A 26,688-nucleotide genomic window follows, 5' to 3' on the forward strand; every position below is an offset into this window, starting at 1 on the left:
TCCGCACCCGCAGCATGAAACGCACTTCGAGAGAAAGCGAGGTGAGGCCGCAGATACGTACCGAGTATATAAAACATGAAATACAATAAGAAAGATTATAACCGAAGTGGAGATTCTGTGAGACAAGTATGATAATCAAGAAATCACCGACCGTACCTTACGAATGAAATCATGCATATCATTATCATATACCATACCCGGCCCATTACGGGACTCGTGAATAAAGTCGTGTACACGTATACCATACCCGCCCATCACGGGACTCGGTGCCATAATCATATCATCGTATCATCATATCATCATATAACATACCCGCGCCCCAAGCGAGGACTCCTATGAATAAATGTAGTAAAACCGCGCGTGATAACATATCTGCCCGGACTCCGGAAAGATGTAATAACAAAAGACAGCACCAGGTAGAAAGAAACTGAGAACCATATACATCTAAATCATCATTCGAGACTCAATAGATAAGTAGACTAACTAACACTCGAGTATGTCAAAGGCAATCTTCATGTCCAAGACTTTGAATGTCACTATGAACTATATCAACAGCTTCGGAATCATGTACACGTATCAAGCTAATGCGAACAAACCATGGAATTCAAGGATCTTAGTCATTGTAAAGTCTTTAAGAATAGGGACTTTTACGTATCAACTACTACCCAATGTACAGAAGACTCGAGGGGCAACAACTCAATTACCTTAAGAATTCTAACATCAAGAAGTGAATAAGAATCATGAATCACACTCGGAACTTATGAATAGTCTCATAGCATACGTTACTTATATCTAAGACATGCCAAAAGAAAGAAAGGATAGCTTTACATAGCTTTAGCGCTTATCCGTAACACAATACGTATTCGCTGCCCGAAGTGTCTCAACCTATATTAAGACGCGCAAGAACTATGGTTGCCACGGAAGGTTCAAAACGTATTCCAACGTTAGTAGCTCGTTTCTAGCAAATTAGACTCGCATTTCCTTTATATTCAAATCAACTACATAATAACTAAGTCGACATTAACAACTACACGTTCAAGTACCGTATTCAAGACTAATCAAGACAAGATTCGAGAACACTCCGAACAGCCCGCACACAACATTCCAATCAACCCACATGTTACAACATTCGATAACAATCACATACGACTATGACATATTCAAGTCATTCTTAACGATCCATAGTCATATATTTTTCATCGAAACGACCTTCTACAACAGCCCAATCAACATAACACACAATGTATAATCTTAACTATACTTAATCTTTCAACTCAACAAGACAACAACATACTCAAAACAGCCCCTAACTAACAAATATAAAGATGCCCGATAATCTCACTTTAACGTCTACAAATACACCAAACAAACCACATATGTTTATTATACATTATTTCATATACATTCTTTTCATCCAAATTCGTGATTTATACCAACCCACACACGACAACAACATACATCATTCATATGCAAGAAAACTACATTAATATCACCACAAGTTCTACAACAACCCACAAAATAAATACAACTTCAACTTTAACCATTTAATTCCTTCATTCTCATCACATAATACATAACAACAACAACCAAAATGTTACTTAAAATTAATTCACCAATTCTAACACTAACAGCCCCCTTCACGGCTTCAACAACATTCCAACATCAACATACATAATTTCATACATCCAATTCACATCTACAAATTTACAACACGTCCAAACTCATTCTAAAACATGTAGAAAATGATCAAACCTTACCTTAACAACTTGACTTCTCAACGTGGCTGAATTAGTGAATTGAAATAATAAATATTCTTGCTGCCCTTCAATGGTTAATTCTCGTTCCCATGACCTTCATTTGATTTAAAACACCATAGAAAATAAATTTTGGATCAAGATTTGTGAGCTTGCTTTTAATTCTAAACTCCACGGCCGAACCCTCTCTCTATCTCTATACTTCAACAATGTCAAATTTGGAAGTTAATAAATGGTTTCGACTCATTAGTCATCAATTAAGCATTATATATGTAGCCTTATAAGGTGACACATGTCCCACTTATAGCATGGGCCAATCGTAATTTGGCCATGCTATAGCGGGGTCCACTTAATCCCACTAATGACTTAATTAGTATTAATTTAATCACTAATCCCCACTTAATAATTTAATCATGGTTAATTAATCCCTAATCTCCATTAATATTTCTATACCCAATAAAATTTATAAGCAATTCGTGTACTAATTAAAATCGAAGATTAAAAGTCTCTATCTCATATCCCAAAATAACTTGTCCTTAAACTTATCTCATTTCGCTTAAAAATATTCCAACGTACAAAAATACGGGATATAACAAATTCCTACATATATATATATATATATATATATATATATATATATATTTAACTTTTCATGTAAACTTTAAGAATGCCTTTAAAAGTGCGCCCCATAAAAGATAACTAAAAGTATTCCCCGATAAGGCATAAGTTTTCCTTAAGCGCATAACAAAAGTTTGCCTTTATAAGGCAAAGTTTAAATTTGTTATGTTCCTTCCTAGCAGACTTTTAGTTATGTTTAACTAAAAGTCACGGGAGGCAGACTTTGCCTTATATATATATATATATATATATATTTTTGTTTTTTACTTTTCAAGGTAAACTTTTAGTTATGCCTTTAACTAAAAAGTATGCCCCAAAGACATAACTAAAAGTATGCCCATAAGTGCGGAACTTTTCCTTAAGCGCATAACTTAAACTTTGCCTTATAAGGCAAAGTCTATGCCTTAAGGAAAGTTCACTTATGGGCATAATTTTGTTATGCCTTAACTAAAATTTCGCCCCATAAGGCATAACTAAACTATGTCTTAGGAAAAATTTCGCTTTACAAGGTATTTTTAGTTATGCCTTCTGATCCTAAGATAACTTTAGCTTTTCCTTAAAGATTGTACGGATCCGCATACGCCCTCGCCCCGCTCATGCGAAAATATTTTTTTATTTTTATGCTTCGAGCGGGAGTTCGAACCCGTAACTTCTCGTACTCGCCCACCTTCCAAGCTTGTGGCACAACTTAAAGACCACAAATATAAGGTGTAAAATTTAAAGACTACAAATTGCGGGCAAAGTTTAAAGACCACCCCAAAAGTTAGTGGCAATCCAAGCAAAAATGATATAAGTTAGTCTAAGGATTATAATCCTCAGAATAACTTACTTCGCGAACCAAATGACCCTAAAGGTGTAAGAAATATATCACTTATCAAATGTTTAATACTTTATTGTTTATCATTAAATTAGACTTTGGTACCATGATTTTTCGCTTTCGTTATTTCATTCCCATACTACTTTGAGTTGCTTTCATTCTCATACTACTTTGAAATGCTTGTCTTATCTAACTTTTTTTTTCACGCTTCTCGGTTTATGTTATTTTTTCAAAAAAACAACCTCCATCCTTTCGGCGCAGTAGTCGTTAACGGTCACAGATTCTTACCCTCCCGGTGCCCTACATTTATGATTTAATCGTAGTGTTGTTGTTGTATTAAATTAGACTTTTGTTCAAATCCATTTCAACTTCCAGTTATTTCAAATTTTCTTTTGGGTACGTTTATTTTCAAACTGTCACTTAAGAATTACATCATTATTAGATATTTTATTTCTTAAGTAAAGTGATAACAAACTTTATTATATTGTTATTAAAATATTTTATTTCTTGAGTAAAGTAATAACAAACTTTAGTATATCATATTAGGATTAAGAATACTATATGTAAATTTTGTTGTTTAAATAATGTTCAACTTTTTTTCATAATTATTTACTATAAACTTTAGTATTTTAATATATGAAATGTGTTATTTTAATTCGCTTCAATTTGTGGCTAAAACTACTAAAATTGCACGTCAAATTAATAAAGCGTCGTATGACACGAGCCATTTATCTAATTTTTTATTAGTACTAGTTATCTGTAGTTAATTACTTACTATATGCTTTATAAGTAAGTAGTAACTAACTAAAATCTTGCAAGGAGATGGCTCTAATCCCATATGTTATGGTAACACGATTATTATTATTATGCATTTTACACCCCACTACAAACAGTATAGGCGGGTATCCTCGAAAATTGAAATTCCTGGAAAAGCAAAACTGAGAACAATGTGGGAAGAAGAAGCAAAGGGTATAAGAAAGGATGAAGAAGAAGCACTGTTGGATCTCGTTGAACAACGTACTAAAGAAGTTGAAAACCTTCGAAGAAGACTCTCTTATTACACTTCTCAGGTTTATCTGCTTTTATTAATGTCCTTTTCAACTTTAATAATGGATGAAAGTTAAAGCTTTAAAGTTTCCTACTTGGTTTACTATGGGGACCGCTTTGTCCTATCTACTTTGATTTTTTTTTTTTTTTTTTTTTGTTGGTTTGAATGAACTTTACTGTATTGTCTGTGGATATGTTTAAGGGTTTTTTTTCCTGTCCCATTTTGCAATTCTTGAGAACTCGGTGGTAAAGTCTTAGTTTTAATGGAATGGAACCTTCAACAAGTCTTAGGCTTACTGGATTCTTGATAGATTATTTATATATATGGAATGAATTTTTTAATATAAATATAGGGTTTGAGCCAAAGCTAGTGTGTTTTGCCGAAACAACAACAATAACATACCCAGTGTAGTCTCACAAGTGGGGTTTCCACAAGTGGGGTTTGGGGAGAGTAAGATGTACGCAGGCCTTACCTCTACCTTTGTTTTGTCGAAAGAGTAGCTAAAATTGTGCCTCCACCCCTGCAACCAGTGAGGTTGTGTTTCAAGTCACGAAAGGGAGAAAAAGTGAGAGAAAACCCCCGTTGATTCCTACGAGTTATCGGGATGGTTATTGTATACTCCCTTCGTTTACTTGTTACTTGTCCAGTTTAAACTTTGCACATCCTTTTAGAAATAATAATTGATATAGGTATATTACCACTATACCCAAATTAATTGATGTTTAGTCTTAGGTCTTGAGAAATGATTTGGGGAATAAGTAATTAATGCTAAGGGTAAAACATGAAAAAAAATATGTTCTTTCATATGCTAAAAGTGACAAGTAAAAGTGAAAATGTATTTTTAGTATAGTGGACAAATAAAAGTGAACGGAGGGAGTACAATATTGGTCATCTTACACACATTAAAAATATTTATGAAATCTGAAAAGAAGTTGCTTCCTGGGGTTCCAATCTCCAAAATCAATGCTTTGTCCCAAAAGCCTTCAAATTTCCTTTTTAGAATAATGAACTTCAATGTCTATGTGTTATAGGAGCTTTTTGGTTTTGTGTGCACGCGTGTGTGTATATGTATGTACACGTACAAAAGGTGTCTGCCCTACTATACCATTCTTGATAAGCCTTTGATCAAATCTTTGTCTTAATTGAGAGGTTTCTCCACCTTCAACCATGAGGTTGAGGGTTCAGTCAGCAAGGCTTAAAAAATGAGAAAAAGCTACTGTTGGCCCGTAGGAGTTATTTTGGTTTGCTACCATAAAATATATGCCATCTTCTTGTTTAATGAATGAGGTTCAATTTTAAGAGAACTCAAAGCAGATGCTTCAGCAAGAATGACACAAGTCCCTGGTATTGGGAATGCTGTTAAGTGGACCATCAGGGGCTGTCAAGTGGATGTGGATTCAAACCAGGCAAGAATTTACCTGAACCACTTTGAAATAAGTATCCTGTATCTATGTAATTTGGCCTGCCCCAAGATTCCAAGGATGACCGAAACTTCTATCTTGAAGGGCCGCATGATTTTGTTTCTTTGAAGGACACTCTTCTTTATATACACAATTTGATGTATGAAATTGGAAGAGGAACTACTTTTTTAAGTCTAGGATTGGGACTAGTAATTGTTATTTTCTCCGATGAGTCAGCTCTATTCCCCGACTTGAGGGCGGAAACCGGCTTATCTCAGGTTACGGGTAGTTCCAAGTTGGAAGGGAGGGGAGGTTCATTTTCTGATAATCAATAAGTAGCTTAGGCTTTGATAGACTTGCAATAGTGATTCTTACCATCAATCTTGGAGACCTCTATGCAATGTGGCTATATCCGGATCAATCAAAATCAGTTCACGTATGTCAGTATAATCAGAAAGAGGCTAATTGCTGTGTTTTTTACGTTTTGTTTTTTTCTCGTTCTTTTTGTTTTGGGGAGTAATTTTACATGTTTATGGTACACTATCTCTCAATAACAAGTAGTCTAGTGAAGATAGGTTCCTTGAGAATCCTAAAAACTCAACGTGCTTTCTCCTTTCTTCCAGACTAGAAGGATTTTGAGTTCAATTAAGATCACATTCAGTGGCTGCAAGAGCCTCCATGGGTGATTCTGCAATGGTCTCGATGTTCAAATAGATGACACGGAGATATTATCATGTGGCCTATTGCAATTTATATTCAAATTTCGACATTCTGTGGTCTTCAAGTGGAATATGAGCTTGCTGTTCAGTTGTTTATGTTCGTAATGTTTGTGCCGAGGCTTTATACATGAATGCCAATTGTGTGACTTGTCTTTCTTTCAATTTCTTGACATTTGCAAGTTTTCTATATGTTATGGATACTTCATATTGTTCTGATTCCCTGGCAAAAGGAGGATATTTGAATGCCCAATTTTATGAGTAATAAGCTTCAAATCTTTGCCTGGGACAACAGATCTATGTGTTAAACTCTCTGTAGTGTAACATAATTCCTTCGTCTTGTAGATTACATATCTATTAAATTTCACAGGGACGATTATGTATCTCTTAAACTCATACACATCTCGGGACTTACACCGGAATCATTTTACTCAACGAGATGATGTCTGTTGATTGTTGGCTATTACTTGGCGGATGCTTTACCATCTAATTTAATAAGTAATTGGAGAAAGACCGGGAATAAAAAGACCGTTATTCCAATTACATTTTTTTTTTTGAGTTAAAAAAAAAAAATCACAAAAAAATATGTAGTTGGAATAACGGTCTTTTTATTCCCGGTCTTTCTCTTAATTTGGGACCATAACTTATATTTCCCATCTCCCCTTCTTTGGAATGAATTACAGCTTGATCAATCAGAAAAGAAGTTAGAGGAGACACAACAGAAACTTGCTCACCTCCGGGGCCGGGCCAATGTGGCAACATCCACAAGCTCTCATGGGAATGATTTGAATCCAGTGAAAGTTGAAAGAAGATCCATGAGTCCTATTGTTATAAGTGATGATTCTTCTGAAAACCTATCTGAGTGTAAACCTAAACCTGACAAAGACAACATTTTGCCACTCAGGGAATATTCAAAACTTGATAAAAAAATAGCAAGCCCTTTTCAGAAAAACAATGATAATTCCAGTAAGGTACCCCGGGCAAAACCACTACTTATCATTCCTGACGTGAGACCGAAGGTTTCTCAGCCTTTGAAGATGGTAGAATTTGGTCCCGTCCCTTGTGGTTCTGATTCTTGTGCTGGAGGGTCAGGTTTTTCTTTTTGTAACACTCGTATTGTAAGTTCAAAAGCAGATAAGAGCGCGAAAACCCCTCCTGACATCGGAGCTGCTGAGATTCAACTTAAAGGAACCAAAAGGAAGTTTGGTAAGACTTTATTTGTTACATTTGATCTTTTGATACTAGCATGTGCTAATATGCAGTCCGACGTAATATGCAAATGCTTTTTTCATATGAAAAGTACCATTTGACGTGCTTGTTTCTCATCTTTTCTTTTTGTGAATACAGAACAGAAAGAGCATAAAGAGCTGATTCCATTGATAGGTAGATCTTCTTCAGCTAGCAAGATCAACTGCCAGACATGCAGTGTCATACCTAGTCAACACAAGCGAAAGATGAGAACTATTGTCTTGTGCCCTACTAATGATCAACTTTTTGCGAGCAGGTAGATTAAAAGCTTATGCACTCTTTATAAACGACAATTGTGATTGTGGATACATTTCTTTCGTTGCTTGTACACTTTTTAATGAATTATGGATGGACTAGCTATAGAACAGAGCATGTCCCTTTCCCCTCTTTCTCACTCCCTCTCTCTATTCCGAAGTTTTTGGAGCAATGTGTAACAGTTTCCAGCAATAGCAGGAAAGCAAGATTTCATCATGTATGTAATGGCTTTAATCTAGTTAAGAGATCCCAGACTGATGCGACATGATCAGATCTTCTGGTCAATCTGAGGATGTTCGTATCCGAGCAAAATTAAATTCGTATTCGTAAATTACATACTGCAATTGGTCATTTTAGATGATAATAAGTTAAATTTGCCTAGGAAATGATTTGATGGGCTGTTTCCTACTTTCCTTGATGTAATGCTGCACTGTACTTGCTTTCTTTTGAGAACAGCCTGTTACTCATGTTTCTCAGTCTTTCTCATACAATTTTCAAACTTCAGCATCAAATGCGACAATTCAGTGAATATATTTTTATTTGTGTAGAAATGCTCACCCTGAGTTCCTTTAACATGCAGTGCACTGGATGGGGTTGTCAACTTGTGGCAGGTGCAGGACAGAGGGTATGTCAAATTTCTAAAATTCAACTTCCAGAGCTGCATCTATGTCTTTTTCCTTTGTTTGACCCACTTTATAAGCAATTAATTTTGAAAATGTCAATTCATTTTCCATTTGTACTACCAAATGCTTGTATTTTGATGGTCGGTCACTTTGGTAATCAGGTCGAATGCCAATCTTCTCAGTAGCACTGATTGCCTTTCGCGCGAGTGTAGAAAGTGGCCAGAAGACGTAGCCTGGAATCCAGAAGGCAGCAGTCTTTTTTCTGTCTACAGCGCTGATGGTGGGAATTCACAAATTTCAATACTGAATCTTAACAAGGGAAAAGAGGTATTTCTAGGAAATTTGTTGATGAAATTATATGGCAAATGTCATTTGACTAGAAAATCTGTCTGATTGAAGTATGTGTACATGGAGATGACATGTTAAATCCTGTTTACTTCTAATCTTTATCTATATGCATAGGTGGTGTATGGAAATGCATTTCTTAATGGTTTAATAGATGAAGGGACAAATAAGACGCAGAACCAAGATTTTGCTGAGCGAGAGCTTGTAGGAAAATCTGAAAAGGAACTCTTCTAATTCCTTAAATTAGGGTGCATAAGCTGGTTATCAAGGTTTCTTTTTTTGGTAACTAACTTTTGTATTAATCACCAAGTAAGCTTTACAAATTGGTTATCAAGGTTTCACTTAGGAAGTACTTAGCCATCAAATATTGAGGTCCTGCTCGTAGTAACTAGTAAGATGTGTAGAAAAGGTTATGTGGTGTATTTGGTAAGAAAGTGCCATGTCAAATGTTTCAAGATCAATCTCTTTTGACTTTAGAGCACCATTTATGGTTTGGCAATTATCACGTCATGTGTGTGTGTGAGGGTATTGGCTTAATTTGTCGTATTCACTTGACTGTTCTACATCACAATTGGAGATCTATTTTGTTTACCTTGAGGATATCTTGTACTCTTCTCGGAGGGAGGGAGTGACGGAGGGGCTAGTTTTTTGCTGATTGATGATTACTCATTCATCTGTGCTACTAGTAAAGTCAACGATGTAGAATAACTACCTAATCTCTTTCCTATGAGTCGAAACCTGTGACTTGATTTTGTTCTCACTACTAACTATAAAATCCTTGAGCTACACGTATAAACTGCTTTTGTTACTGCTTTTGTTTTTCTGCTACACTCTATACTATTGAATGCTCAATGAGTATGTACAGCTTTTAGAACATTTTTAGTCGCACTTTATAATATTTTATGGAATCTCATTAAGCGAAATAAAAGAAATTTGGAAGGAGATAATTGGCTAAAGAGTTGGAGAATGGTGTCCGTGGAGTAAACTATTCTTTTTCCATGTTGACTGACCAGTTTTGCCTTATGATGGACGTGGTTTATAGTAGTAGAGAACAGGGGTTAAATCACGATTTAAAATCTTAGGAAAGACTGTTGAGATTACTATAAGGTTCAGTGATCTATGTCTTCCTCTTGCACGATTTTGCCTTGGAAAATTGTATGAACATACAGAGCCAGCAGTACAGTTCTATTTTTAGACTTTAGTTGAAAAGTAGACATCCAAAAGGGGTATAGCATGTCCTTTGTCAACTATATAAGTACATAGAAATCCTCTGAGATCTCTTCCCTCCACTGAAGGTAAAAAACCATGGAAACTCATCAGGTACACCTGATATTTATATGCCGCTCTTCCAGCCTAAACTCTAGGAACTATAGGTGAATTGTTTTTCTTGCCATTGTCATTATCAGAATCAACATACTAAGCCTTACGCCTGGTTATGTTGCGTTTGATTGTGTCTCTTGCATACTCTATTGTGTCAAAGGACTCTTGGATTTTATTTCTCCTCTGCTCTCATATCCTGGTGTATTAACAGAACATGCGAGTAAATTTCTTGGAGGAGAAGCCCCATGTCAGAGGGATCATTAACAACATAGAGTTCATGCCATGGGAGGAGGAACGTTTTGTTACTGGTGGTAGTGATCATGCAGTTGTCTTGTGGACCGATAAAGATGGAGAACATTCATGGAAGAGTAAAGAGTTGCATAGCCGGCATTCTTCTGCTGTAATGGGAGTTGCCGGTTTGCAGCATAAGAAAGTTGTGATGTCTGCTGGTGCCGATAAGCGTATATTTGGATTTGATTTACCAGCTCAGAGAATAGATTTCAAGCATCAACTAGAAAGTAAATGCATGAGTGTTCTGCCTAATCCACGTGACTTGAATCTGTTTATGGTTCAGACAGGGTAAGTTTCCACTGTGGTCATTCTATGATGTGCATATTTCCTTATGTAGATATTTCTTTTACATGTTAATGGTTTTTCTTGCTATTTCCCATTCCCTTGACCTCCAAAGAAGCCAATGTGTTGTGTTTTTGCGTCATCTTTTTTGTTTTACTTTTTTTGTCAAAATGTTGTATGTGCAATGTCAGAAATGACGGGAAATTGCACAACTTGTAATTTCTTTTTATGGCACTGGCTCAGTGCAATGTTACCAACTAGTTGGAATAAATATTTAGTTTTAATGGTACACTTACGTTTGGTCTGGTGTTTGGCAAGCATCTTTAGTTTGTTCAAATATTGTATGCTAGTCGAAATTGTAAGGAACCTCTTATATTGAAAATGTAGAAAACCCCTAATTTCTCTATAAAAATTTATGCCATAAATGGAACGGATACAAAATGAGTGAAGTGGATATTGAGGATTTACATAGCAAACCTCAAATAGTTTGGGATTTAGGCTTAGTTGTAGTTGTGTAAAGCCTGTTTTGTATTTTGAACAATTTTCTCATTATGTCACAAGTCTGATTTGAATTATTATCTTAAAAGCAGATATGATTTCAGCAGGAAACTGTTAATTAGGCTGATATATATTTGTTGTGCTCTTTCTAATCCAATGCAGGACCTTAGAGAAGCAGCTTCGCTTGTTTGATTTTAGGTCGAGGCAAGCAGAGGTTCATTTGTTTGGGTGGAAACAAGAAAGCAGTGACTCGCACTCGGCTCTTATAAGTCAGGCTTGGTCACCTGATGGTTTGTACATTTCATCTGGCTCAGTTGATCCTGTCATTCACATATTTGATATACGGTACAATTCCAAAGTACCTTCCCAGTCCATTAGACCTCATCATAAGCGAGTCTTCAAAGCTGTTTGGCACCATGTTTTCCCGCTCCTCATTTCTATATCTTCTGATTCGAACATTGGATTGCATAAAATTGTTTGAGGTGCTTAAAGAGCTATCTTTGCTTTTCTTTTTAGCCTTCCTTGTTCCGGCTCATTCCCCAAGTTGTCTCCGGGAAGCGATATTCAGGTAGTATTAGACCGAAGAAATTCATGCGTGGGCTATGATACAGCAGGCGATTTGAAAAGAAAATTGTATGGAGTATCATCTTTGCCTGTGCCTTATTCTGTAGTTTTTCAATAGTTAGAATGACAATCTTGAGAACCAACGCTTAAATCTAGTAGAAACAGAAACTACATAGAGTAGTTTATCTGTCTAAATCTAAGTGGGTTGAGTTACCTGATAGATTTGGCAGGAGGTAGAAGATACTTGGTAAACTAATCGAGATGAGTGCATGTTGTCCAGGGCATAACTGTCATCCAAAAATGTGAATTCTTGGACAGACAGTTAGGATGCCATTCGTCTTATTAGGTCAGATTCACATCTTATTCAACTTTACCTGCTCAACTACTTGTCCAGTAATGCACATCTCTAGTGGTTGACCTGTTGGCCTTCGTGATCGTTGACCAGTAACTAGACTTTGATATACCAACTCAGAGGTTATAAATGAGTATATAAATGAAACTTGGTTCAATCAAGAGGATAAAAACTTATTCGCACCCAATGTGTACATAAAAGATTTTATTACTTAATTATGATTAATTAGTATACATTCTTGTCTCATTGAATTATTTAACCATGATAAGTAATAAATTTTGGTGTCAATATTAAGCGTGCAGTTATGTGTTTACCGTTTGAGGAGTGAGTCGTCGTGGAAATGCATACTCTCTGTCTGTTGTGGCGTGGGCAAAGTACTGTCCATTTGCACTTGATGAAATGAATTTCCATGAAAGGGTCTACACCGATCATGCTTTAAAAAGCTTGCCAGACGTATAGATCACATTATTAATTGGAGGCATAGCCTTTTTGGTTGCTTTCTTATAAAGAAAGACTAATTCGATGGACGATGATTGTGTTGTCTTTGTATTTAATGACCTATGCACGTACATTTGGTAGTAATTCAGGCGTGGGGTACATGGTCAACCACTTGGTAAACTATTCGGGGCTTTCCATGGTTTAATAAAAAGGAGGAAAGACACTTCTCTTTATCAAGAGATTGATCGGATTTGCGATAGACACACCAAAATCGTCACAAGACATGCTAAAATAAAAGACTAAAAGATCAAGAGTTATGCTTTCATTTCTTTGTTGAGATTGAATTTAAGTTAAAAGGTTAGGGGTAATGTACGCAAGCTAAGTCAAGAAAAAGACTTACTCTCACTTTTCAAAATCGTCATAATGACTAGTAGTTTGGAGTTTTAAGAAAGTGATTTTCTTACGGCACTTGCTTCCTTCGTCTTAAGTAATGTTTAGCTCTCTTTTTTTTCGAATTAGAATTCTTAATAGAGCTGATGGCAAGATAGATTAGTCATTCGAGATTTAAGAGGAAGGACAAGAACCATGGAAATAATGCTTTTACAGAAGTATGCCCACAACCTTTTAAAAGACAGCTAGTATTCGTACTAAAAATGGTAAAAAGAATTTACTTGTATAATACGGTAGTCACAAAGAAGCATGAAAGAAATTCGGTTTTGTTATATTCATTGACTCGTTATTTATGTTGACTTCATAATATTTACGTGCAGAATGACACATATTGTACTTATGTCTCAAACAAAGAGAAAATCAAGATAGCATAAATAATTCACTTAAAGCTTCAATTCAACGCTGTAATGCAAGTTTCTTGGCTTTACCATTCTTAGATAAGCCTTTGCCTATGTGCATGAAGAAATAAAAAATTTAGTGAAATACATAAGACTTTTTTTTTTTTTTTTTTTTTTAACGAATAACCCATAATTTAGCTTACTTTTTCAATTCAGAATTCTTAATCGAGCTAATGACAAGATAGATTATTTGTTTGAGATTTAAGAACAAGGAAAAGAACCACGGAAATGGTGTTTTTACTAAATTATGGTGGCAAACTCTTTAAAGACAATAATCTTTCGTTGGTTCTTCCTTCTAGAATTGATTATTAAACATCATTGACACAATTAAAAAATAGAGAAAGCTGGTAGAGGAGACACAGAAGTCGTCCAATTTCTATAATTACATGCAACAAAGTGGAGCAGCTTAAAAAGTGATGCTTCCTAAAAGCTCCGCAATGCTTGCATGTCAATGTCTTAATTTCTAAAGTTATGCAATAATTAATCAGCATGTGGGATCAGTTAACGCTGGACATTTTTCATTTATGCATGTAAATATCAGACTCATATGAACTACTCTACTAGATTAAGAAGCTGTCAAGATGTTAATAAAGAAAGACGTGACATGTGAGTGTAAATTTCACCTAGTATTATTATTTTGTAAAAGCATTAGTGTACATGCCCACCGAATACCTAACCCGTAAACTACGTTTGCCTTTCCAAACAGAAGCTTCTGTTCTGCTCATATAACTTTTTACCATTTTTGAACAAACTTAACACATTAAACTATTATCAAACAACGAGGTTACTTAACTTATATGAGAGAACATTTACCAAATATAATTGCATTGAAATTATGAAGCACCAGGAAAAATTGATTTGGAAGACTTAAGTCTTAACCATGCAAGATAAGTAGATAAATTTTAGAGGATCACTGTTATTTGTTTTGATAGGTAGAGAGAAGAGACTCTAAAAATCTTGGACTGACAATTTAAACTGAAAATATTACTATTGTTAGCTCTTTTTATAATTTTATGTAAATAAAAAAATAGCTTCATTTCTTTTATTATTGATTATCAAAAGGTAAGTGAGCTGGAAACAGATGCTAAATTATATTTTGACAAACTAGAATGAAGACGAAATACCAAGTACTTCTCTTTATATTTGTTCAGTTATTTTGTTACTATTTGTCTACTTTTCTTTGAGTTTACAATTTTAAAAATTGAAAGTCCACCTATAAGGCTATAATAGGAAATAAAAAAAAAACGAGCTTTTGTTCAAAAACAGATAGGACTAACGAGGCAACGGGTCCCACAAAGTTGTGCCAAAAATCCATACTTGAACAGCCGTTACACTATCGTTTGGTTCATGGTATAAAAAATCCATACTTGAACAGCCGTTAAACACTATATATAATATTACACAGTAAAATAATACAACTTTATACCTTCTTTTAAGATTATTTTATACCATAGCATTGTATGGGATAATTAGTCCCGGGATTATAAGGAGAGACCATATATATTACACAGTATATACGTTTAAGATAGCAAAGGAGAGAGAAATAAATAGCTCTTTGAAATTGACGGCGGCGATGGGAAATTGCTTCTCTGACGTGGCAGGCGGTCAGTCGGCAGTGGGCGGTACCGGGACTAGCCACGGAAATCAATCCGACGGTCCTAATGAAGCCGTTGATGCTTTCCTTAAATCTCGCGGTTATCAAGGCCTCTACTCTCAGATCGAGGCACTTTTTCTCTCTGTTTACTTTGATTTTTCATTCAACGTTACTTGCTTATATACGCACATATCATTTTTTCTGTATGTTCTGTTAACGAGTGTAATTTTGAGGAGTTAGTTTTCGGTTTGTGATTGAATTATGATATTTCGGTGAGGAAATTCGGTTGAGCAGATAGTTGAATAGGCATTGACTGTTAATTGACTTTATTCCGTGATTACTGAATTGCTGGCTTGATTAGATGTCCCGCTCTAATAACGTTACTAACTAGCTTATACGCACACATATCATTTTCTCTGTTTTTTGTTAACGAGTGTAATTTTAAGGAGGTTTGTGGTTGAATTATGATATTTTGGTGAGGAAATTTCGTTGAGTGGATTGGACTGCAAGTTGAATAGGCATTGACTTATTCCTCAATTACTGAATCACTGGTTTGATTAGATGTTCCTCTCTACATTAATTGGTAATTGAAATAGGCGTTAAAACAGAAATCCTATTATAGTTAGGTAATTGTTGTGACTTGTGAGTGGTTGACTTTCTTCTAGATTATCTGTGTAGTTTGGATGCAGGTCAATGTTGGTGAAAATACGAGTATAATTGAAAAGAAGAAGAAATGAACAAATTCGTTAGGGTGAGACGCATATATCTTGCTGTCATTCAGCGTTACTTGCTCATGCACACATCTCATTTTCTCTATGTTTTGTTAACGAGTGTCATTTTGAGGACTTAGTTTGTCGTTCTCATTACTGGTTTGTGGTTGAATTATGATATTTCGGTGAGGAAATTCCTTTGAGCGGATTGGACTAAAAGTTGAATAGGCATAGACTATTAATTGACTTACTCGGTGATCACTGAATCGCTGGCTTTGTTAGATGTCCCTCTCTGGATTAATTGGTGATTGAAATAGGCAGGGACTCCTTATAGCTAGGTAATCGTTGTGAGTAGCTGACTTTCTTCTAGATTATCTGTGAAGGAGTTTGGATGCCTGTCAGTGTTGTAAAAGGCGCGCTTAAAGTGCGCTTAGCCTTGAAGTGAGCTCAAAACATGTTGAGCGCTTCACCTCGCTTTAATGTGCGCTTTAGTGTCGTCATCAAGGCTCTAAGACGTACATTTCCTTGCGAATGAGCATTTCCTGAAGAGGCTACACTAAACCATTGATATTTCTCTTTACTATTATTTTTTTCCAATTTTGTTGTCCATATATTTGTTATTCGGGCTAATAATTATTATTCTTGGACTAAACATATATATATATATATATATATTTGTATTTTTTTCTCCATTTGCGCCTTTTTCATTAAAGTCAACGCTTTATTTGTGCCTTTGATAACGACATAACGCTGATGTCTGTATATGTTGGTGAAAACACAAGTACAATTGAAAAGAATAAGAAAAGAACAAATTCATTAGGGTGAGACACATATATCTTGCTCTCTTTAAGGAGATTCACGCCTACTGCACTATATTTGTCATTGTCATTACCGGTTTGTGGTTGAATTACGATAAGTTGGTAAGAAAATGCCGTTGAGCACGTTAGGCTCCAAGTTGAATTAGCATTGACCGTTTGAGAGATGGACTTACTCCGCGATTACTGAGTCACTAGCTTGATTAGATGTCCCTCACTAAATTTAATTGGTGATCAAAATGGACATGGACTCCTTACATCCGAACTCGTACGATAACTAGGTACTCATTGTGAGTGGTTGACTTTCTTCTAGATATTTCTGAAGGAATTTGGATGCCTGTCCATGTTAGTGAAATACAAGTTCAATTGGAAAAAGAAGAAAAAGAATAAATTTTGTAGGTTGAAACACGGATATCATGCTCTCTTTAAGGAGATCCACGCTTACTGAACTATATTTTCACTGATATAGCACTAATACTTTCGACTTGTCCCTTCCAGGATAAACAACTAGCTCGACAATGTTGTAAGACTCAATAAATTCTGTACTGGTTGAGTCCAAAGCTCTTCTATAAAGAAAATTTTCTTCAATAAGTAATACCCTCTCTTTTTTGGGAAATATGTTGGAGCTTAGCTTTTTCATTCTTGTAGCTTTTTTTTTTTTTTTTTTTTTTGCAATCGTTGCTCACTTTTTGATGCACACAATTATACTTTTAATGCATCATAACAAGGAAGAATGACTCCTATTTATAGTCGTAGAAATTTTTACATCGAATAAATAAGAATTTAGTGGGGGAATGAAGTTGTGAGAACATGAGATCATCAGTTAATAGGTAATAGCTTGACGAATTATTGGGTTAATGAGTGGGTAGATCATAAGATAATTGTTTTGAGATTTATGCAAGAAATTATGGCCACCTTCACCATTATAACCACTAAAATGAAATGTCATGCAATTTGATATTAATATTTTTTGACAATAACATAAAATATCTCCGACGTCTCCCACTTATTCAGTATTAAAAAATTAAGAAGAAACTCTTAATAATACAATTTTAAGTAGATTTTAATGGCTACAGTTAATCAATCGCCGATACCAAGATAGGAGATCTCAACAAGTCATTCCATTTCAATGACTACACTTTACGTGATGGAAATGTAAAGTGCTTTGGTTCCCATTCAGCTCAAGTGATAGAAAGGTAATATACAATTTCAAAAAAAAAAAAAAAAAAAGTGATAGAAAGGTAATAATACTTTCATGAATAGAAAATATCGCGGTGCGGTGATTTGTGAAGCAAGCTACCTCATCCAGTCCATATATACACTGATGTGTAGCTTTTCATTTGCTGTTTTATTATGCAGCATCATATTGCAATTCTATCACTATGTACAAACTACTTATCGTTATCGTGCTTTTGTCATTATGTGTAATTAATATATGCTCTTCATTTTTCAATATTGATTTTCTAAATATATTTCCTTATTTGTACACTTGCAGTTGTCTCTATCTGCTACTAGCTTGCGTGACCGCGATGTGCTTTCCAAGGTTTGCTGCTTAATTGACTTGCGTTAGATAATGTAAATGATAACGTTGACTTTCATGTGTTGTGATATAGTAGAACTGGAGTATTCTTAGATGAAGTATCCCCTTTGTTAGTATGGAGTATGGTTATTGCTTCTTGGTTTTTTTTTTTTAAATTTTTTTTTTTTTTTTTTAAATGTTGCTGAATAAGAATTGCTTCATTTCCCTAATATGAGGATAAATATAAATCTTTGCCTCGGAGTTTGTTTGTTTTACCTTTTTCCCAATAGATGCTGTCAATATTAATACATACAATGAACACTCCAGAATATCATCTGTCTGACCTTATGTTCTTCACTCTCCAAATCTAGCTTCCAAGACGACCTTTAAACCATAAATTTCAATGGAACTATACTCGAGAAACTGGTACCAAACATAGAGTTTATTTTCATGTAATACGAGTACTGCCTGCCAGCTTATTATCATTTTTTGTCTTTGATTTACTTTGTATGGGTAGCTCCTAAAATATTGCTTTCTGGACAAGCCCGTAATGCGGTCCTGCGCCAGCTAGAACTACTTGACTTCTATGTGGTCTGTGCTCTGAGCTCGTCTTTGATGTTTGACTGGCTAAGTTGTATTTGGATATTGATTTTAGTACTTCTATCATATTTTAAAGGACTAACTTCCACCTATCTAAGAACTAAGAAGTAGAGTTTTTTTCATTGTGTCTAAATCAGCTAAACATCACTCATAGTTCTCTGGAGACTATTCTTTGCTTTGGTGAAAAAAAATAGTTTTATAAATTATGTAATTCTCTTTTATCCCTTTGTTTTCGATAAATGGTATTTCTTTAATTGTATCAATCATACCTTGTCAATATGAGCTGCCTTATATATTCAGGCATCATAGTCCATTTTTCTTAATATAGACATGTTACTAGCTTTCGACATTATAGATTCTAGGGGTTAAGTCATACATCTTGTACAGTTTCATCGCTTTCTTGGTGCTGCTTTTGTGAATAAAATTCCACGTACATTTTAAAAACTATAAACATGTTACTAACTTAGCTGAGAATTTGTTTGTTGCAGAGTGACCCTATGGCAGTCCTTTATTCAAAAGAAAAAGATGGTTCATTGAAAGAGCTTAGCCGTACTGAAGTAGTCTTGAACTCATTGAACCCAAAGTGGATTACGAAATATACTATGGCTTATTATTTTGAGACAGTGCAGAATTTGGTGTGAGTCTTGATACTCCATTTCCTGTTTTTTGTCAAGCTAATACATTTATATGAAAAGCTTGCCTTTATTTCAGGTTTCGTGTGTATGATATTGACACTCAATTTCATAATCAAGATGTCAAGGTATTTATGTTGCTCCGTCTAAAATTTTGATAATGATAATTATAGTTTCTACTTGTCCCGACACTAATTTACCGGTGGTCATCATATCAGGTGAACCTGTAATTTTGAATTAATTAATCCTCCCTGCATTTTATTTTATAGGGAAAAAGATCATATTTTTCCTTGTACATCCAAAATTGAGCAACTTTGCCCTCCGTTAGACTTTTGGTGTAATATGTCCCCTGCCAAAGTGAACTGGATGGCAAAATTAAGCATATCCAGATAGTTCAGATAGGACCTTTTTCTATTTTTCATATGGTGTTATTTGATGGTAACATAGTTTAAGAAAGATAAAAGAACTTCTAACACACACAAAAAGTATATTTAGAACTTGTCTTAAATATGCCATGACATTTTTATCGTTATAAGAGCATGCCTTTTAAGTGTAAAATGGGAAGTTTAAAATCATAGAGTTCCAAATATAGAAAGATTCTCTTTGGAACAAACTAAAAGGAAGAATGTCATATAAAATGGAATAGAGAACATAGCTATTTAAGTTTTAGATGAACCTTGAAGTTGATTATATGGAGAGCACCCCTAATACACTTTTGAATTTGCTTTTGTTTGCCTATTATGGTGAATTTCTAATCCATCGTCTTTTCAAATGCTATTAGAGAGTACAAAATACAATCATGTGTTATATATTTTGTGAAAAAATATTAAAGGATACAAGGTATAAAATCATAATGCTTTTAATGCTCATTTAAGTGCTTTCACAGAAAAGATCCTACGGAATCATGGAAGTTTATATATATAATTAATGCAGATGCTTAAACTAGAGGAGCAGGACTTTCTGGGTGAGGCCAGTTGCACATTGGCTCAGGTGTGCATCGATTTTTAATCACAGCTTCTGTTCCTGAAATTGTATTATCGCCATAGTTTTCTGCTTGAAGTGTAGACAATGGGTTCACAGTCGAGGCAGTTATTGGTCTGCTGACTGAACAGTAGACACATTTCAGCTTGAGGCCCTTCTACTAATTATTTTGTATAGTACCTGGTTATGGATATACCTGGAATAATATTTTTGCCACTATTCAAAATGGATTTCCTGTTGGTGGGTAGCTACGTATTGTGTATCTGTTTTTCCATTTGTACCCTTTGCTTTATTTTTCAAGGGGTTATGAATTTTTTCTGTCGGTTAATGGTTACAAGCCCTGAGCCTATTTAATATGTTTCTTCTCCGTGTAACATGCTTGAAACTATTTTTTCCGACCATCTTAGGATTCAAGTAAGTTCTGGTGTTCTCCATTTTAGTAATATTGTTGGACTTGTGAGGTTATTTTTTCTATTAATCAAATGAATGTTAAAACATATTTCCTTGTAGATTGTCACAAAGCCGGACAGATCCCTGACTGTGGACCTTGTATGTGGCAAACAATCTTCTGGACAAGCACATGCACAGAAGTTTGGAAAGCTTACTGTTTTTGCTGAAGAAAGTATCAGCTCAAAGACTACTGTAGAGTTGAGATTAAGATGTTCAGAATTGGAATCAAAGGATTTGTTTTCAAAAAGTGTACGAACTCATCAGAGTAGCATTATCTTTTATCATTTGAATTGTATGATGCTGATATACATAATTCTTCTGTTTTTGGCAGGATCCATTTCTGGTGGTATCCAAAACTACAGAAAGTGGAATTGTCGTTCCACTTTGCAAAACAGAAGTGATAAAAAATGATCGTTCACCCAACTGGAAACCAGTTTTCTTGAATATTCAACAAATTGGAAGTAAGGTACAATACAATGCTCCTTTGAGTGATCAATTTTGCATTTTCTTAAGAATGTTTATATTTCCTGGGATATCCCTACAAATAGAACCCCCAAAAAGAAGGTAAGAAATCATTTGAAGAAATTTTCTTTCTTGCATGGGAATTATATGCTGTTACAAGTAAACAAGGTACTGTTATGAGCTATAGGTGCAATATGCTGGCTTTTTTTAAGCCTTTGTGCGAGTTTAGAAAACATTACTAGTATTTTTCTATATGAGTTCTGTGCAGAAGAAATAAATTGATACTCTAAATGATGAAACTTCTGAACTCAATTTTGGCAGATTCTTTGCTGTCTTACTGAGAAGATTTCACCTATCTATTCTCTAAAACTTGAAATTAGCTGTCTTTTGACTTTATGATTGATGTATCTTGTGTTGAGGGATACTGCAGATGTCTATGGGATCTTGCTCTCTTGTGCAATACAAACAAACCTTACTCATGAAAGTATTTAATGGTTTTGATTTTGAGGGCCTGTACTTTAAGAATTCACTTGTTTTAAAGGATGTGATTGATAACATATTTTGCCCCGAGGAAATTATCATATATACTCTATACGGATGGTATGTAGCACTGCACAATGTCTATTCGTTGATTTCAATTTAAATGCATTTGAAATAATGCAGGAGAACCCATTAATTATCGAGTGTTATGACTTCAATAGCAATGGCAAGCACAGTTTACTTGGGTAAGCTTTTTCCTCTCTTATTCATTTCTGACCTCTACAGACTGGAGGCTGACAGTACTTCTACTGGTTGTCAGAAAGATTCAGAAGTCGCTGTTAGATTTAGAAAAGTTGCACTCTGCTGGTGTTGGTGCAAATCTTTTTATACCAACTGCTATGGGACCAAAACAAGAAAACAAGGTAAAGAACTCGTTATCAGATGACACGACTGCTAGTTAAACTTATTTAATTATGACGGTCGCTGGATTTCTATCCAGGTACTAAAGAGTCAACTTTACGTGGAAAGCTATTCTGAGAAAATACAATATACATTCCTTGATTACTTGGCGTCCGGCTATGAACTCAACTTCATGGTGGCCATTGATTTTACTGGTATGTGGTTGTACATTGATATATACATATATATAAACCATTGATTTGTTTCCATAGCTAAGCGTTGAATTCATATCTGTCGTCTTTATCACTGGTACGCTTTATTTAGAAAACTCCAAACTCTTCCTTATTTGGATGCACAGGGGGTTGGATTGAGGCATCAAAGGGTTTTGAGGGTTGATGCCTCCATTGGCAACTCTTATTTATTACTACTATCATAAAAATAACACTTGGATTAGTTGAAAGATGTTATGGATGTGAAAGTCATCCTGACCCCCCTACCCCTTTATGCAAAAGACCCTGGAAAAATTATTACATTTTCTCAATGATGTTCTGTATCATACGGATACATAAAAGATTATTCAGAAAAAATAAATGCACCCAACAACTCGAACCGGGTAGAGGGGTGGGTCCATGCTTCTCTGAGTTTCGGACCTGTGGGCCAACGGAATGGAGGGCCAACTATCTCACAATCGTTATCACCATACAACTGAGCATCACTCCCAAACAAGTTAGGATCGGTTATATGAATCCTCATTGACCATGTTGCTTTATTTAAACATATTCTTGGTTATCAAAAAAAAATCTCTATGTAATGTTTGCGCTCTTGCTTAACTTGCATCTGAGCCTGTATTCTCTTTTTTGCTTGAATTATTGTTTGTCAGCTTCCAATGGAAATCCACGCCTCCCTGATTCATTGCATTATATTGACCCTTCAGGACGACCATATGCTTATCAGAGAGTAAGAAAATATTCTCAGGTGTAATGATATTTCCTAAACATGAAGTAAGTTATTTAATCAGAATCCTAATTTCAGGCAATCCTGGATGTTGGAGAGGTATTGCAGTTTTACGATACAGACAAACGTTTTCCTGCTTGGGGGTTTGGAGCACGGCCAATTGATGGCCCAGTTTCTCATTGCTTCAACTTAAACGGTAGCAGTAGTTACTGTGAGGTATTCTAGGAGAGCCTTATATACTTTCACATTTATACTTGCTTTAGCTTTCTCTGTCTTATTTTCTTAAATTTTCAGCCATTTTTTTCACTCTAGGTCGAAGGAATCCAGGGAATCATGATGGCATACATTAGTGCCCTTCATAATGTTTCACTTGCAGGCCCAACTTTATTTGGACCAGTGATTAATTCTGCTGCACATATAGCAAGTCAGTCTTTGACGAACCATGAGCGGAAGTATTTCGTTTTGTTAATAATCACGGTACGTTGCATTTTCTATGTTTTTTATTGTCAATTTTCCTGATGAACATCTTTTCAGACATTTCAAGTAAAATGTTAACCATCATATGTTATCTTCTTGAGCTATACCAATCAGAATTATAGTTAATTGATCCCTTCACGGTCATATATATATCTCTATGCTTCATCGAGGATGTTCTTTTTAATTACTGAAAGTCATACGTATTCCAAGCCTGATTAAATTATAGAAAAAATCCAGGATGGAGTCATAACAGATCTCCAGGAAACAAAGGATGCTCTTGTTCAAGCAGCGGATTTGCCATTGTCAATTCTAATTGTTGGGGTTGGAGGAGCAGACTTCAAAGAAATGGAGGTATGCAAGTGCAACAACTTGTTTCCTCAGCAAGCAGTGTTTCTTATGTCACCCAATTCAATTAACTGTAATGGATGATTTCCCATATGATTCGTTTTCACAGATATTAGATGCTGATAAAGGGGAGAGGCTAGAATCTACAACTGGACGTGTTGCTGTGCGCGATATAGTACAATTTGTTCCCCTCCGTGATGTACAAAGTAGGTCATATTATAAATGAAGCTTCCTAATTAGAAAAGGATAATCAAACAAAGAATAAAGCAAATAGGTTTCTGCTGTATGATCTGATGCCTTTGCTTTGATTTGCAGATGGAGATGTCTCAGTCGTTCAATCGCTTTTAGCAGAATTACCTTCTCAATTATTGGAATACATGCGGTTCAGAAAGATACAACCGACTTCATGACATACAAGAATTGTACATATAAAATGTTGATTCGTCTATTGCCCTGTGCAATTTGCCAGTTTAGAGCTGGCCTTCCCAAGACTAAAATTTTGCATCTAAATTTCTGGTTACATCTTCCTTCATGTTGCCTGAAGATTAAGCTGATATTTCTCTTCAGCATCATATTGTAATTGATTTTGTTGATAAAAAACGGGAGTCCGTTGCCTTTTATAATGTAGATTCCAATCTCCATTTGATTAGAGGACGTTGCAGTTACCTTCAAGTTGCTCCCAACAAGTTAAGAAACTCGCTGATGGTAAAATAACCACCAAAGTTTAAGGCTGTTAGCAGAATATTTTCCTATTTAAAACCCCTGAAGAAAACTGAATTGATGGGTGTTTTTCACGCGGTATGACATGAAATTTATGTTAAAAATAAGAATATGAAATATGCGATATACTGGCTTGCAAATTTTATTTTGTTTTCTCCTGGCAATATCTCACCGTACAAATATATCTAGAATAATGTAACACTCCGGAGTAATTTATAAAACAATATTACTTTATCTAATACTACTAAATTTTTTGTCAAATTTCATTATTAGTGCTATACTTGTATGTAAAATTTAATAAAATCTAAAAATTTAAATTCATTAGATACTCGAATTTAAACTTTGATTTGATATGTTTTCTTAAACTATTGTTTCACAGCTTTCTTAGTATTTTTTTCTACTATTGACTAATACATTAAAAGATCAAATTGAAATTTTAGACCTTTATGTCCATTCACATCTTTTTTATGAAATTATGAGATGTCGAGACGTAGATTGAAGAAGAGTTCTTTAAATATTGTTTTCGATTTTTTGCAAAAATATTTTTCAATCGAACGCCCAGAAGAAACCTTTTTTTCGGGTCTTGCAAGAACTTAAAGTAACTAGTTTTGAATGCCTTTTCAGTTATTTTATAAAATCAAAACAACTTTACTTAATTAATATTTAGTTGAAAAACAATTATTGCGAAATAATGTTTCTCTAAAACTCTTCTTCAAACTCATGAAGCAAATACAACTACATACTCCTTCAGTTCCAAAAATAAAATAAAAGTAATGAAACAATTTCTTTTTAATCCTTTCAAAGAAGATTGACACTTAATAATTCAACTTGAGCTTCTTATTCTTTTACCCTTAAAAAAACTTTTATAGCCACAAATGTTATTGCTCGTTAGATTTACAAATAGTCATACACATGTTATGACATATTTAACCCCACAAATTTCACAAGATCTCTTTTTCTTCTTAAACTTGGTCTCCCAGTCAATTATGTCATATAAATTGAAAGGAAGGAGTAATGGAGTACTTATTTATGTCCCATATGAATAAAACAAAAGAAGAAAACAGAAAAAGTTGAATATTGTGCTCGTCTGCCAAACGAAAGATAAAGTAGGACCGTATAGAGTATCCATTCCACATTGGTATTTTAAAGCAGGACAGTATTCACATTCGTACATAAAAAGCAATAGTAGTAAACCCTAATATCTTCTTCCTCCTTCCTAAAGCTACTCCTTACTCTCACCTCATCTATCCGCTTCTTTACAATTCTTTCTGGATCTACGTATATATACTCATTTACTAATTTGTACTATCACAAAGTTTGTTGAAAGTTTTGTTAGATCGAAGACATGGAAAGAGACTCCAATGAAACGGAAGAGCAAGAGGATAATGATAGGAGCAGTATTTTGCCAATATACTCAGCAGCTCGATCTGAGCAAGACATGTCTGCTATGGTTTCTGTGCTCTCTCAAGTTATTGGAAACTCTTCATCTTCTGTTGATTCCTCCTTGCATGTTAATCCACTAACCCTAACTCCTCAATCCACTGCTACACTTCAGCAAAACCAATCTCAATCATCTATTCAAGCTCAAGGTATACTCAATATGATTAACTTCAAATTATTTATCTTCCATGTATAAGGAGAAATTGAACAAAAAAAAAAAAAAAAAAAAATCCTTCTGTTGGCCCCTTTTCCTTTGAAGCAAAAAGGGGGGGAAAAAAAACAAAAAAAAGGGACTTATTTTTGTGTTGAGTTGTGTGAACCATCTCATCTAAAAGCTTAAGTTGTTAAGACATAATACATGCTTAAGTTGTTAGACATAATACATTTTTGTTTTACTTTATTATTGCTTCTCACGTGTAGGCCTGATTGTTTTTCATGGGTGAAGCACATGAAAATTCTTTTGTTGATAATGAATGACCATGCGAACCTATGAGCTCTGTGTTTATGATATCATATACATTAAAGTGTGTGAACCATGTGATTTAAAAGCCTAAGTTGTTAGAGATATATAGAACACTTTCATTTACTTTATTTATCTCTTTAACATTCTCCAAGTTATATTTATCATCTTCATCAACAAGGGATGACAAGGGTTTTCCTCAAGATGGTCGTAATTAATTGCCTTTCATTGAT

General features: G+C 34.8%; 2 protein-coding genes across 3 annotated transcripts; both read left to right on the forward strand.

Annotated features, from left to right (window-relative positions):
- The first annotated feature begins 4,084 nt into the window (after nucleotides 1-4,084).
- On the forward strand, nucleotides 4,085-11,873 carry LOC132041445 (uncharacterized). Its single transcript, XM_059432159.1, has 7 exons — nucleotides 4,085-4,259; nucleotides 7,037-7,559; nucleotides 7,701-7,857; nucleotides 8,437-8,481; nucleotides 8,641-8,806; nucleotides 10,356-10,723; nucleotides 11,378-11,873. The coding sequence occupies exons 1-7, from the start codon at nucleotides 4,137-4,139 to the stop codon at nucleotides 11,694-11,696; spliced, it is 1,701 nt and encodes a 566-aa protein (XP_059288142.1). The 5' UTR covers nucleotides 4,085-4,136; the 3' UTR covers nucleotides 11,697-11,873.
- A 3,073-nt stretch (nucleotides 11,874-14,946) lies between these two features.
- LOC132041447 (protein BONZAI 1-like) lies at nucleotides 14,947-24,462 on the forward strand. 2 transcript variants are annotated; one of them, XM_059432160.1, is made up of 16 exons: nucleotides 14,947-15,140; nucleotides 18,032-18,079; nucleotides 19,144-19,292; nucleotides 19,367-19,415; nucleotides 20,221-20,277; nucleotides 20,779-20,967; nucleotides 21,050-21,184; nucleotides 21,844-21,905; nucleotides 21,980-22,082; nucleotides 22,160-22,274; nucleotides 22,940-23,016; nucleotides 23,092-23,229; nucleotides 23,326-23,490; nucleotides 23,728-23,841; nucleotides 23,945-24,041; nucleotides 24,151-24,462. In XM_059432160.1, the coding sequence occupies exons 1-16, from the start codon at nucleotides 14,991-14,993 to the stop codon at nucleotides 24,243-24,245; spliced, it is 1,743 nt and encodes a 580-aa protein (XP_059288143.1). In that variant the 5' UTR covers nucleotides 14,947-14,990; the 3' UTR covers nucleotides 24,246-24,462. The 2 variants fall into 2 exon arrangements, with proteins under 2 accessions (XP_059288143.1, XP_059288144.1); XM_059432161.1 differs by lacking the exons at nucleotides 23,945-24,041; nucleotides 24,151-24,462 and having other exon boundaries at nucleotides 23,717-23,840.
- Nucleotides 24,463-26,688: the final 2,226 nt, after the last annotated feature.

The sequence above is a fragment of the Lycium ferocissimum genome, unplaced genomic scaffold (assembly GCF_029784015.1).
Source record: "Lycium ferocissimum isolate CSIRO_LF1 unplaced genomic scaffold, AGI_CSIRO_Lferr_CH_V1 ctg10211, whole genome shotgun sequence".
Lineage (NCBI taxonomy): Eukaryota > Viridiplantae > Streptophyta > Magnoliopsida > Solanales > Solanaceae > Lycium > Lycium ferocissimum.